Source organism: Manihot esculenta, chromosome 13 (assembly GCF_001659605.2).
Source record: "Manihot esculenta cultivar AM560-2 chromosome 13, M.esculenta_v8, whole genome shotgun sequence".
NCBI classification, from domain to species: domain Eukaryota; kingdom Viridiplantae; phylum Streptophyta; class Magnoliopsida; order Malpighiales; family Euphorbiaceae; genus Manihot; species Manihot esculenta.
Window position 1 is genome coordinate 5806096 of NC_035173.2, and position 13183 is coordinate 5819278.

At 42.2% G+C, this 13183-nt stretch overlaps 1 protein-coding gene across 1 annotated transcript; it reads right to left on the reverse strand.

The window, feature by feature from the left end:
• Positions 1 to 6426: 6426 nt before the first annotated feature.
• Positions 6427 to 7023, reverse strand: LOC122721585 (cell surface glycoprotein 1-like). Its single transcript, XM_043949781.1, has one exon. The coding sequence runs from the start codon at positions 7021 to 7023 to the stop codon at positions 6427 to 6429; it is 597 nt and encodes a 198-aa protein (XP_043805716.1).
• Between the last annotated feature and the right edge of the window lie 6160 nt (positions 7024 to 13183).

Consider the following 13183-nt stretch of genomic DNA (forward strand, 5'->3'; position numbering starts at 1 on the left):
ATCCACATCAATTAACCCAATTCTATAAAAAAACATGATTTTAGATATAATCTTATAAAAAATCGTGTTTTTATAAAGGGATATGATCTTATGAAGAGGTATGTTTTTACGAAAAGATATATCTTCATCAAGAATATATCCTTAGCCAAATATGGAGGGTAATATCTTTTTAATATAATCCCTAAACTATATATATATTTTTAAAGTTTAAAATTCATTTTACTTGAAAGAGTATTGTTTTAGCATTTGGTCCGTAAAAACTCACGTTAAATAAATATGTGGACTATTTTGATTCTGTATTAAGGTACACATCTAGATTGTGAAATTTTTAATATAGTTTGTATTAAATGTATGTGATTATATTATAGACTAGTGATACAGATGATAGTCACACGGTATTATACATAGACATGGATTAGGATCTATATATAATAATCTATGGGTTGGATACTTTATTGATAAATTGAAAAATTCACCATTTTTTTTCATATTAAATTCCATAAATTTGATATGATTTTGATATAAATAATTAGCTTTTACTTTAAATTTGATTTTAAATAGGTTTTGAGTGAAAGTGAGAAAAGGAATTAAAAGAAGCTATTTTAGAGTTTTTTTTTTTTTTCTGACCGGAAGGTATAGCCTTGGCCAAAACTATAACTCAAGCTGATGGACAAATTCCAAAATTTTAATTTTTGCTAGCTATGTAGAGTTCAAATCAGTTTCAGATAGATGCAAATACAATTCGATTAGAATTAGGATAAGAGTGTAGTAGATTTATTCTACGTTTTCTTTTAAATCGTGAATAATTATCTTTTTGTTTGAAAAAACCAATATAAAGGCTGTTCTAGAAGTAGAAAATCATCTCTCTACACATCTCATCTCTTCTCCTCCTCTCTCTCTTTTTCGGCTCCCTCTTGGCTGAATTCTTCTTCTCCTAAACTCTTTTATTCAATTGAATGTTAATTAAATTGAGATTTTTTTTTAAAGTTATGAGGTTTTATTCCTAATTTTTATTCATCTTATTTCTATTTTCAATTAATTTATGTTTTTAGAAACACCATCTCTATTATTTGAATCTCTTAGAAAGACAACATATTACTAATTAATCCAAATAAATAAATAATTGTTTAATTGGGTTAATATAAGTAGCCATTGATATATTTGTTTATGTTAAATAATTAATTAATTTAATTTAAATATTTTCTAGCCAAAATATGAGCAGTTAGAGTGGTATGACGACGAACCCATCTGTAATACCCGGCTAGATTCCGGCATCGGAATCCCTACTTTCCGGCGGACGTTCCGTTGGCATCTGGAATTCTAAAGATGTCAGAGTCTTCTAGGGGGGTAAAATGGGTTTTCTAAACTGGTTTAAATATGATTTTATAGTTTTGAATGCAAAGGAATTGAGTTTTGAAGAGAAAAGAGCAAGGAGGCCATTTCATAGTTCGGCCGCCGAACATTGCTTGGTTTTGCTGCCTCCGAAGGTGAAGTTTGGCCGCCGAACGTTGCATGGTTTTGTATGCAGTTTTGGCCGCCGAAGGAGAGGCGGTTGGCCACCTATAAAAGCCCCGTTGATCGACAATGGAGTGTGTATTCACTCTCTTTTCGTGCAAGGGTAGGCTCACGCTCGCCTTTGGCTATTTTCATGATGTTTTTTCAAATCTTTCAAAGTTTTCATGAGTTTTCTCCTTGTTTTGAAGAGTTGTGAGTTTTGAGCAAGGTTTTGAAGTTTGAAGACTTTGGAGCTTGGATTCTCCATATCTTCAAGTTTGAGGTTGCACCAACTCTTGTTCTTCAAGAGGTAAGTGTAGATCCTTAGCTTTTATAAGGTTTTAAATGAGTTTTATGAAGGGTTAAGAGGGTTTTATGCATGTGTTGCATGGTATGCATGTTTAGGGTTTTGATACCTTTTATGACAAACGTATGTTATTGCATGTTAAGTGATGTTTTGTTGGGGGTATAGGCTAGTTTGAGACCCCTATATGTTTGTTGTATGAGTTATGCAGGTTTTGGAGAGGTTTGAGGCATGTTTTGGGTGTTTGGAAGGTTTGGGAGGCTTGAGTGCATGAGAGGCTGAGTTCTGGATGAACTCAGGTTCGGCCGCCGCAGGTAGTTTCGGTCGCCGAACATGCCTTTGAATGCTTGGTTTGGCCGCCTAACCTTGCCGCCGAAAGTGCCTGGCTTTCGTCTCTGGAGGAGACTTTCGGCCGCCGAACCTGCCTCCGAAAGTGCCTGACTTTCGGATCTGTGGGAGCATTCGGCCGCCGAATGTGCCACCGAAGGTGCCCTGTCTAGCCTTCCTTTGCTTGTTTTGCATGCATGTTTTGAGGTGTTTTAGAGGGGTTTTTGGGGAGATGTTTAGTATGATGTTAGAGTTGTTTGGTCCCTCATTTTGAGTCCACCTGTGTAGGATCGGACCTGGGGAACCGAGGAGGTCAGCAGAGTTAGCTGATTCAGAGATAGTTGGTCCTGAGTTAGCCCAACAGTTGCTAAAGGTGAGTGGAACAGAACTATGTTTTAAAGTTAATGAATGTTTTAGCATGATCCATGCATCATAAAATGCCATGATATGTATTAGGTTGTTGATAAGCGGTTGTCGAAGCCGTCAAAAATAAACCTATTAAACGATCAACAAATAAATTTGCAGATAGTGGCAATAGGGTAGAACCACAGGGAATTGACACTAAAGACCTTCCTAATAATGACCAAGGTAAAGTAAATAACAAGTAAATAAAAAAGGGGGGTTTTGTTTTGATGATAGTGAACTAATGGCAAAAGAGAGCAATAACTTAAAAAGATGAGAAATTTCAATAAGAAAAAGATTCTAGCTGAAGTGTGAGTCTTATTCAGTTTGTTTAGAATTGATCATTGATTTATTAAAGACTCCTATTTAATTTCAATAAATTAGTTTTGGTTATGGAAGACGCTTCTCACAACCAAATTCCTCCTTAGTTCTAGTTTGATTAGGAAACGTTCGCTAATCAAACACTAATCAACAAGTTGCCAAGGAACGTCCTTGGGGCATTGTAGCATCGCACAACTGTTGATTGCATTAAGACTTAGAGAAACCCAATTCTCTCCTTGCCAACCGCGTGGTCAAGTTTAGATTATGCAACCTGATTAAAAGTGTATTTGAACAACCTAAGCAATTACGGACCTAAACCATTCAAACAATATTACTTAAGCAATTTAAAAGCAATGGGCCCTTATTGATTCTAAAAGCAAGTAATATTTATTGAAAAGACCAGATTGCATAAATATTGAAATCAACAAGAGTTCAACAATGGAGTATTAAACCTCCTAATTCATCACAAATCTGAATATTCTCAACTTCAACTAGAAAATAATGAATTTAGCCACTCATGGTGACTAAAATACACAAAAGAGATGAAAAGAAAGAAAAGAAAGAACAGCTGAAGAGTTTCTGGAGAGGGAGAAGGTGCTGAGTTCCTGATCAGAAGCTACTCCTCTTGCTGGTTTTGAGACTCCCCTTTTATAGCTGAAGAATTGTCTAGGGTTTTGAAATCCCTTTTTGATTTGATGTTGGACTCCTCTTTTGATGTTGAATTTGATTGCAATTGGATTTCCTTGGATGAGAAGTTCTTTCGTGGCTCTTGGATTAGTGTTGGAAGTGATTGGATTGGATTTGGACTTCTGAAAATTCGGATTTCTGTTTGTTGTCCATTTTCCCGCTCTGCTGTAATTTTCTGCTGTCAAAGTGATTTGCCCGGCGATTTGACCAGTTTCTTCAAGTGTTTGGGCAAATCACTGGGCAAATTGCTTCTCTGTGAGTCAGTCCTCTATGCCTTTGCGAGTGCTTTGGCCAGTGATCTTCGATTGTTTTGGTCAAATCACATGCCCATATCACTGCTGTCTGTTGCTTCTGGGTATTTGCTTTAGCTTGATCTGGGCAGTGATTGGAGCAGATTTTTGGGCAAATCACTGGGCAAACCATCCTTTTGTAAATTTTCTGCACTTTTTCTTCCATTTTCCAAATTCTTCCTTTTCTGTAAAAACAAGATAAAAACTATAAATTAAACTGAAAAATGTGTAAATAAGCAATAAAGAAGATAATAAAAATGTGGCTAAATTATGCTTGATCAAATACCCCCACACCTAGCTTTTTGCTTATCCTCAAGCAACAAATAACTTAGCTAATCAAGCCCCCTTTTTCCTTAGAGCCTAAGTACCACTTAATCAGCCCCCCCTAGACACTTAAGCTGAAGTATCACAGTATAGAGTACATTCACCAAGGTCATCCTCTCCTTTCCTTGTTTCCTTTCACCTCCTATGGTCAAGAGAAAGGTTTCTATCTCAATCATGCTTCTTCTTTTATGTTAGGTTTAATGTAACCCCTAGGAGTGACTTGCCACCTTCTCTTTTTCTCCTTTTTATTTAATTTATATTTTTATTTTCAGCAGTACTTATTCTTATCCTTGCCTGAAAAAGTCACTAACCTTTTTACGCGATTGTGTACATGGGTGATACACCCCCGGTTACTCAGTTAGTCACTTGTTCAAGTGGCTACTAGCTCTGTTCATAGTCTAGACCATCGAAACTTATTTGCTTGAAAAAGTTACTGACCTTTTTACGCGATTGTGTACATGGGTGATACACCCCCGGTTACTCAGTCAGTTACTTCTCCAAGTGGCTATTAGGCTCAGTTCATAGTCTTAGACCATTGGAACAAGTTTGTGATTTGTGCTTTGTGCTGGTTTGTCATGATAGTTTGGGCAAATCAGCTCATAGGGAGTTACACTAGCTTTTTATTTGCATGTATTTTTATTTTTATTTCCCTTGACCACAACAAGTTTAAGGGTTCAATTCAAGTAAAGAACTTCCTAAGCGAAGGTAGCATACTGTGAGTGATTCAACTAAGGCTTAGAGGGGTGGCCAATCAATGGGGTCATGAGATAAGGAACTCTTTTAACTTCGTTATCTATGTTTGAGTAGAGCAAAAGCTAAGACAAAATTCTGTGTGTGTGTGCAAAAAGGGGTAAAAATAATGCAAAAAGCAACAAAAAGAATGTAAAAGAAAACTAAATATGGTGAAATCTGTGCAAAATATTCTCTAAACACCCCCACACCTATTCTAGACATTGTCCTCAATGTGTAAGCATATATATATGAAAGAATTAAGAGGGAAAAGGAAAGATATTTCCTGGCCTGGGGGTGATTTGACCAGTGACTTGGGCAGGCACTGGGCAAATCACTGGGCAAATCGCTATCTGTGGCGATGCTGGGGCAGAAAGTGGTCCACCAGCAGGTTCAACAAGTGCTCCATCCTCTGCATTTGGTCCTCAATCCTACTGAGACGAGCCTCTACTGTCTGGTTGGGGGCTTCGTCTTCGTGTGGCTGAGGAGCATCCTGCTGAGGGGCTGCTGGTGGTGGCTCATTTGCTGGTCCCTGGCCTATTGCCTGGGTTGTCCCATTTACTGGTTCTGCTGTGGAGGCTGGCTGCTGTGTGCTGGTGCTTATGGTGACTTTCTTCCTTCTGAAAACACGCTCATGGCGTGGCGTTACTGGACCTGCAGGTGCAATGGAAAAAACATCCCCCACCTTGCAAAGCAACCCCATATCATCCAATGTGCGTAGGTCCAAGGGGGTTGTTTTGGGGGTGGGGGAGAGGTCAGTATGTGCGGGGTGCAATAGTTTGAGATTCACTGCAATGGCAGTGATCAAAGGACCAAAAATCAAGGGCCTATTATATTGTATGATGCTGGATAGTTGGGTGGCAACCCAATATCCAAGATGAATTTTTCTGCCTCTGTGCATGCACCAAAGGATATACAATTCAGTTCTGGTCAGGATGTTGGAAGCATCCTTCCTCCCAGAAAATGTGTAGGCCAGGAATCTGTGAAGGTATTTCAGACTTGGGTTACTGAGGTATAGGTCCTTGGACCTAGTAGGAGAGTAAGAGTCTGGTGGATTGTCACTTAATTCCAAGTACACAGAGCTTGGATCAAACTCAGCAGGGAAGTCCCAGGTGGACTGAGGGCATTCACAGCCCATGGCTATGCCGAATTCCTGCAGGGATAAGCGAAATCGCTTCCTTAATAACCTAAATCCAATTGTGCCAGGTGTGTGTAGGTTATGCATGGCATTTTTATCAAAATAGAATGTGGTGAAAAACTCCTGTGTGAGTTCAAGGAAGGAAGGCATGCGCAGGAGGAAAAAAGTGTCCCAGCCAATAGCAGAGATCAGAGAACGTACCTGGGAATGGAGTCTCAGTGCTCCAAGGGTGGCATGGTGGATATACTTACCTAGGTGGTATGGCAGAGATGAAATTTTAAGCAACCTGGTGCGCTCAGAAATTTTGTTGAATGTCAGTGCTTTGACGATGTGATCTGGGTATGCTGGCCTGGGCAAATCGCTGGGCAAATTGCTGGGCATATCGCTTAGTGCGTCGCTGGGCACATCGCTTAGTGCGTCGCTGGTAAGTCCGTGGGCGTATCACTGGGCACAGCGCTGGTGAAATCAGTAGGCACGTCGTTGGGCACAGCGTGTGGCACATTGCTGGGCGCAGCACTTGGCAGATCCTTGGTCATATCAGTGGGCATATCAGCGCTTGGCATAGAGCTTGGCATAGTGCTTTGCACATTGCTGGGCGCATCAGTAGTCGTGTCCATGGGCACATCAGTGGTGGAATCGGTGGGCACATCACATGGCAGATCCGTGGGTGCATCAGTTTCTTTGGCGATGGTAGGTTCCAACTCTGGCTCTGACCTCGGTGGCGACTGAGTTCTTGGCCGTTTCTGGCTGTGGCCGGTGGGAGTGGTGGCTTCGGGTAACTTTTTGCCCTCAGGGTCTGCCGTCGGGGCTATTGTGGATGGCGGCGTTCTTTGCCGTTTCGTTTGCCGGCGATATATCTGGACGGCCGGTGAGTCGGTGCGTCCTGTTTCTGTACTTGTGGCCGGTGGTGTCTCGGTGTTGGTGGTGGTTGTTGGTAGTGTGTCCCACGCTTCATCGTCACTGTCAGAGGGGCTGGGTGGTCTGGGTAACCCTAATTTCTTCCACATGAATGGTCCGCCGGTGGCCCTCATCTTGATTCTTACCATGGTGGTCCTGAGTTTGCCGGTGGGTGAGTGGTGGTCGGAGAGAAGAAAGCTTGAAGAAGAAGAAGAGATAAAAAAACAGTAGTTTAGCGTAAAAATTAAAAATAAAAGAAAAGACTACTTAAAGTGATTAGGGAATGTGATCTGCCCTGATCATTAAATGCTGGCCCTCTGGATTTTTGACAGGGTGATTTGCCCAGTGATTTGGGTGAGCAGTGGGCAAATCACTTGGCCAGACCGCTTCTCCTTTGCAGTTGCTGGGCTGGTACTGTTCACGCCCTTTTCTGATGATGTGCTTGATTTTGCGATTGGACCGGTGATCTTGGTCAAATTATCTGGGCAATTGGGCAAATCACTGCCCCGATCACTTGTGATTATGGTACATTCAGTCGATTTGCCCGGCGATTTGGGCAAGTATTGGGCAAATCACTGGGCAAATCACTGCCTCTGGGCTGCCTCCCAGTAGCGCCCTGTTTTCTGTCTTGGGCTGGACTTCAGTGTCTTGCTCAGCAGTCTTGGGAAGGGGGATCCAAGGGAACCTCCTCCACAACATGGACAGTAAAACTTTCATAGAATCTCTTCAAACGATGCCCATTAACTTTGAAAACTTTGCTTGTTTGTGGGCTTCTAATGTCAACAGCTCCATGTGGATAAACATGCTCAACCAAAAATGGCCCAATCCACCTAGACCGAAGCTTTCCAGGGAATAATTTGAACCTGGAATCAAAGAGCAAAACCTTATCACCAACCTGGAAGTGTTTTCTGGAGATGTTCTTGTCATGGAAGGCTTTGGTCCTTGCTTTATAATCCCATGAAGCTTCATATGCATCACGCCTAATCTCCTCAAGCTCTTGAATCTGTAATTTTCTGTGAACTCCAGCCTCTTTTTCATCAAGATTACAGCTTTTCACAGCCCAATAGGCTTTATGTTCAAGTTCCACCGGTAGATGGCAGACTTTCCCATAAATCAGCCTATATGGAGACATCCCAATTGGGGTTTTATATGCTGTCCTATATGCCCATAAGGCATCATTGAGACGTGTACTCCAGTCCTTGCGATTTGGGCAGACCGTTTTCTCCAAGATGGACTTGATCTCCCTATTTGATACTTCAGCCAGCCCATTTGTTTGAGGATGATAGGCAGTAGATGTTCTATGGATGACATGGTGCTTCTTGAGGAGAGTTTCTACTACCTTGTTGCAAAAATGGGTGCCTCGGTCACTGATTATGGCTTTGGGCAGTCCAAATCTTGAGAAAATGTGGGATTTTACAAAATCACCCACTGTTTTTGCATCATCAGCTCTTGTTGCTTTGGCCTCAATCCACTTAGACACATAATCCACAGCAAGTAGTATGTAGGTGTTGCCAAAGGAAGGTGGGAATGGTCCCATGAAGTCAATGCCCCATATGTCAAAGATTTCACACACCATAATGGGTGCTTGTGGCATTTCACTTCTTTTGCCAAGGTTTCCCGTTTGTTGGCATCTTGCACATGACCTACAAAATAAATAAGCATCTCTAAATATGTTAGGCCAAAATAATCCACTTTCAAGGACTTTCAAGGCTGTCTTGCGTGGCCCAAAGTGACCTCCATAGCTGTAAGAGTGGCAGAAAGTTAGGACAGATGTGATCTCATGGTTTGGGATGCATCTCCTTATGACTTGGTCTGCACAATGCTTCCATAGGTAAGGCTCATCCCACACATAATACCTTGCCTCTTTCTTGATCTTGTCTCTTATGTGTTTGGGCAAATCAGTGGGCAAATCACCTATGGCAAGGAAGTTAACAATATCAGCATACCATGGTTCCTCTTCTTGGACAGCAAAGAGGTGCTCATCAGGGAAGGTCTCATTAATGGGGCATGTCTCCATCTCGGTCAGAATTCTGCTAAGGTGATCAGCCACAAGGTTCTCCTTGCCTTTCTTGTCACGGATCTCCAAGTCAAACTCTTGTAACAGCAATATCCATCTCACCAGCCTAGGTTTGGACTCTTTTTTCTTGATTAAATACCTTAGTGCAGCATGATCTGAGTATATAATCACCTTTGTACCAAGTAGGTAGGGTCTAAACTTCTCCAATGCAAACACAACAGCCAGCAACTCTTTTTCCGTGGTGGAATAATTGCATTGTGCAGCATCTAGGGTGCGTGAGGCATAGTGAATGACATGAGGAGAGTTACCTATGCGCTGTCCCAATACTGCACCTATAGCAAAGTTGCTGGCATCACACATGATCTCAAATGGAAGGGTCCAATCAGGTGGCTGGATGACTGGGGCAGAAATTAGGAGTGATTTGATCAAATCAAAGGCTGATTTGCAGCTGTCATCAAAGTTGAATGGTACATCCTGCTGTAACAATCTGCAAAGAGGCTGAGTTATTTTAGAAAAATCCTTGATAAACCTCCTGTAAAAACCAGCATGTCCAAGGAATGATCGAATCTCCCTAATGCTGGTTGGGTAGGGCAGATTTTTGATGGTGTCGATTTTGGCTTTGTCCACCTCAATCCCTTTTGCTGAAACAATATGGCCTAAGATTAAGCCATGGCTGACCATGAAGTGGCACTTCTCATAGTTGAGAACCAAGTTTGTCTCCAAACACCTTTGAAGTATCTTCTCCAAGTTGGCTACGCATTCATGGAATGAGTTGCCATACACCGTAAAGTCATCCATGAAGACTTCAATGATCCTCTCCACATAGTCAGAAAAAAATGCTCATCATGCACCTTTGGAAAGTGGCTGGTGCATTGCAAAGACCGAAGGGCATCCTCCTAAATGCGAATGTGCCAAATGGGCATGTGAAAGTGGTCTTCTCTTGGTCTTCTGGTGCAACGGGGATTTGATAAAATCCAGAATATCCATCAAGGAGGCAGTAATGGCTTTTTCCAGCAAGTCTCTCAAGCATTTGGTCCATGAAGGGCAAGGGAAAGTGGTCCTTTCTTGTGGCTGTGTTGAGCTTCCTGTAGTCCATGCAAACTCTCCACCCATTTTGTACACGAGTGGGTACTAGCTCTCCTTCAGAATTAGGGACAATGGTAATCCCGGTTTTCTTTGGTACCACATGGATGGGACTCACCCATTTACTGTCAGAAATGGGGTAGATTACCCCAATGTCTAGGAGCTTCACAATCTCCTTCTTTACAACCTCCATCATAGGTGGATTCAGCCTTCTTTGTGCCTCACGAACAGGTTTGCACTCATCCTCCATAAGTATCCGATGCATGCATGTTGAGGGTGAGATACCCTTTATGTCCTCCAATGTCCACCCAATTACCTTCTTGTGTCTCCTCAACACATCCAGGAGCTTTTCCTCTTCTTCTTGGCTGAGCTGGTTGGAGATGATTACTGGAAGTGTATTTCCAGCTCCCAAGTAGGCGTATTTGAGGTGATTAGGCAAGGGTTTCAGTTCTGGTGCATTTTCTTTCTGCTGGATTTCTGTCTGCCTGCTGTCTGATTTGAGCTGTGATTTGAGCAGATTTTCTGGTGTTCTGGGCAAATCACTGGGCAAATCACCCACATCCAGCAAGTTACTACAGTCTGCTGTTTTGTCTTCTTCAGAGATGTTGCTGTCCACTTTTCCTTTCCTGCAAAGACCTTCATAAAGTAAGTTTTCTTGATCAAAATCAAAAACTTCTTGACTTAAATTATCAATAACATCGAGTCCATAAACATGAGAAACATCATTGGGGAATTTCATGGCATCATAAACATTAAATTTGATAACTTCCCCTTCAAACTCCATAGTCAATGTGCCATCATGCACATCAATTTTTGTTCTTGCTGTGCTCAAGAATGGTCTCCCAAGTAGGATATCAGAGGTGGTGTTGCTCTTGTCTTCCTCCATGTCAATAACATAAAAATCTGCTGGAAAGACTAATTGGTCCACTTGCACCAACACATCTTCAAGCACTCCTTTAGGGTAGACAATGGATCGGTCAGCCAATTGGATCACAATGCTGGTGCCTTTGAGTGTACCTGCATTTAACAAGTTAAAAATAGACAGAGGCATGACATTTATTGAAGCTCCAAGGTCACACATGGCCTTCTTTATTCCCACATTGCCTATTTTGCATGAAACCGCAAACATTCCTCTATCTTTGCATTTGACTGGTAGTTTCCTTTGGATGACAGCTGAAACACACTCCCCCACACTTACCTTTTCATGTTCAGCAAGTTTCCTTCAGTTGGTGCATAGCTCTTTGAGAAACTTGGCATACCTTGGAATTTGTTTGATAGCATCAAGTAGAGGTATGTTGATTTCTACCTTGCGAAGTGTCTCCAATATCTCTTTTTCCTCTTTCTCCTTTTGGGACCTTGCAAATCTCTTTGGGAAGGGAGGAAGTACCTTGAATTTCTCCATAGGTTGCTGTTTCTGCCTTTGGCTGGATTCTGCCTGGTCTGTTGATTTGGGCAGATCACTGCTGGACAGCTTAGTTTGCCCAGCGATCGGGTCAGAATTGGGCAAATCACTGCCCTGATCACTTTCTGGCAGAATTTCTTCCCTGGTCTGTTTTTGCAATTTTTCAACCCTATTGTCTTGCAACTCCTTTCCACTCCTCAATGTGATGGCACTAACATATTGTCTTGGATTTACCTCAGTTTGGGAAGGTAGCTTTCCTTGTGATTCAATTTTGTTCAAGGATGAAGCCATTTGCCCCATTTGTTTCTCAAGATTCTGCACAGTATTTGCCAAATTTTTCACAATCTCTTCAAGAGATGCATTAGAATTCTGAGGTGCAGCTTGAGCTTGGTTTCTTTGCTGGTGGCTTGGATATTGCTGTCCCCTTGCATAACTAAAATTTGGATGGTCCCTCCAACCTGGATTATAAGTATTTGCATAGGGATCATACCTTCTTTGCCCATTGAAACCTCCAACAGCATTGACTTGCTGGTCCTCCTCTTGAAGGGAAGGACATAGATCAGTTGGGTGGTTGTTGGCACATATTCCACATGTCTTGGGCTGCTGAATCTGCTGGACTTGTTGGGTTTGACCCACAACAAGGCTACGGACAGCATTGGTGAGTTCAGAAAGTTGGGATGTTAAAATGGAATTACTCACCTCATTTACATTCCTTGTTGGCAGCTCTTGGTCTCCAAATTGTTGAGAAGCTGCAGCCATGGAGGAAATTAAGTCCCTCATCTCTCGAGGTGATTTTTTTTCAATTGTTCCTCCACAGGCTGCGTCAATAAATTTTCTCTCCGAGGGTAGCAAACCTCCATAGAAGTACTCAATGAGAGATTGGTCAGAAATATCATGCCGAGGGCAGCTTGTGCACAACTTTTTGAACCTCTCCCAGTACTCATACAAGCCTTCAGAGTGCTTTTGCTTTATGCCACTTATTTCTCGACGGATGCCTATGGCTTTTGAGGTTGGAAAGAATTTTCTCAAGAATGCTCTTACCATATCAGCCCATGATGTGATGGATCCCGGTGCCAAGTAGGATAACCATTCTTTGGCATAGTCGTCAAGGGAAAATGGGAAGGCTCTAAGTTTGATATCTTCTTCTGGAATGCCTTGGGGTCTCAAGGTTGAGCATACAACATGGAATGCCTTCAAATGCTTGTGAGGATCTTCATTTTCTAGGCCTCTGAATTTGGGAAGGAGATGGATCAGACCTGTTTTTAGCTCAAAGGGTGCTGTCAATGGGGGATATTCAATGCATAAGGGTGCTTGGTCTCCAGCTGGTTCAGCTAACTCTCCAAGAGTTCTCTCCCGTGGTTGTGGCTGTGGTGGGTGGACAGGGATGGGCAGATTTCCAGCTTGAATTTCAGCTTCTTCACGGACAGCAGGTTGTTGTGCCATTGCTGGATTTTCTGCCATATCCAGAAATTCAGTTTCTGGTTCAACTACAGCAGTTGCAGGTGCGGTGATGAAGGTTTCTGCTGGTGCAGAAATTTCTGCAGTAGGTGCAGTAGGTGGTCTGTGAGATGGTGTTGTTGATGAAGATGGTCTTGAGGCTTGGTTCCTCAAATTTACTTGCTTCCTTAAGCTCTTGGCAGTCTTTTCAATCTCCGGGTCGTAAAGAAGAGTGTCTTTACGGCCAGACCTGGTCATAAAGGGAAAATACGTTAGTTTAAATCAATTCCCCGGCAACGGCGCCAATTTTTGATAGGCGGTTGTCGAAGCC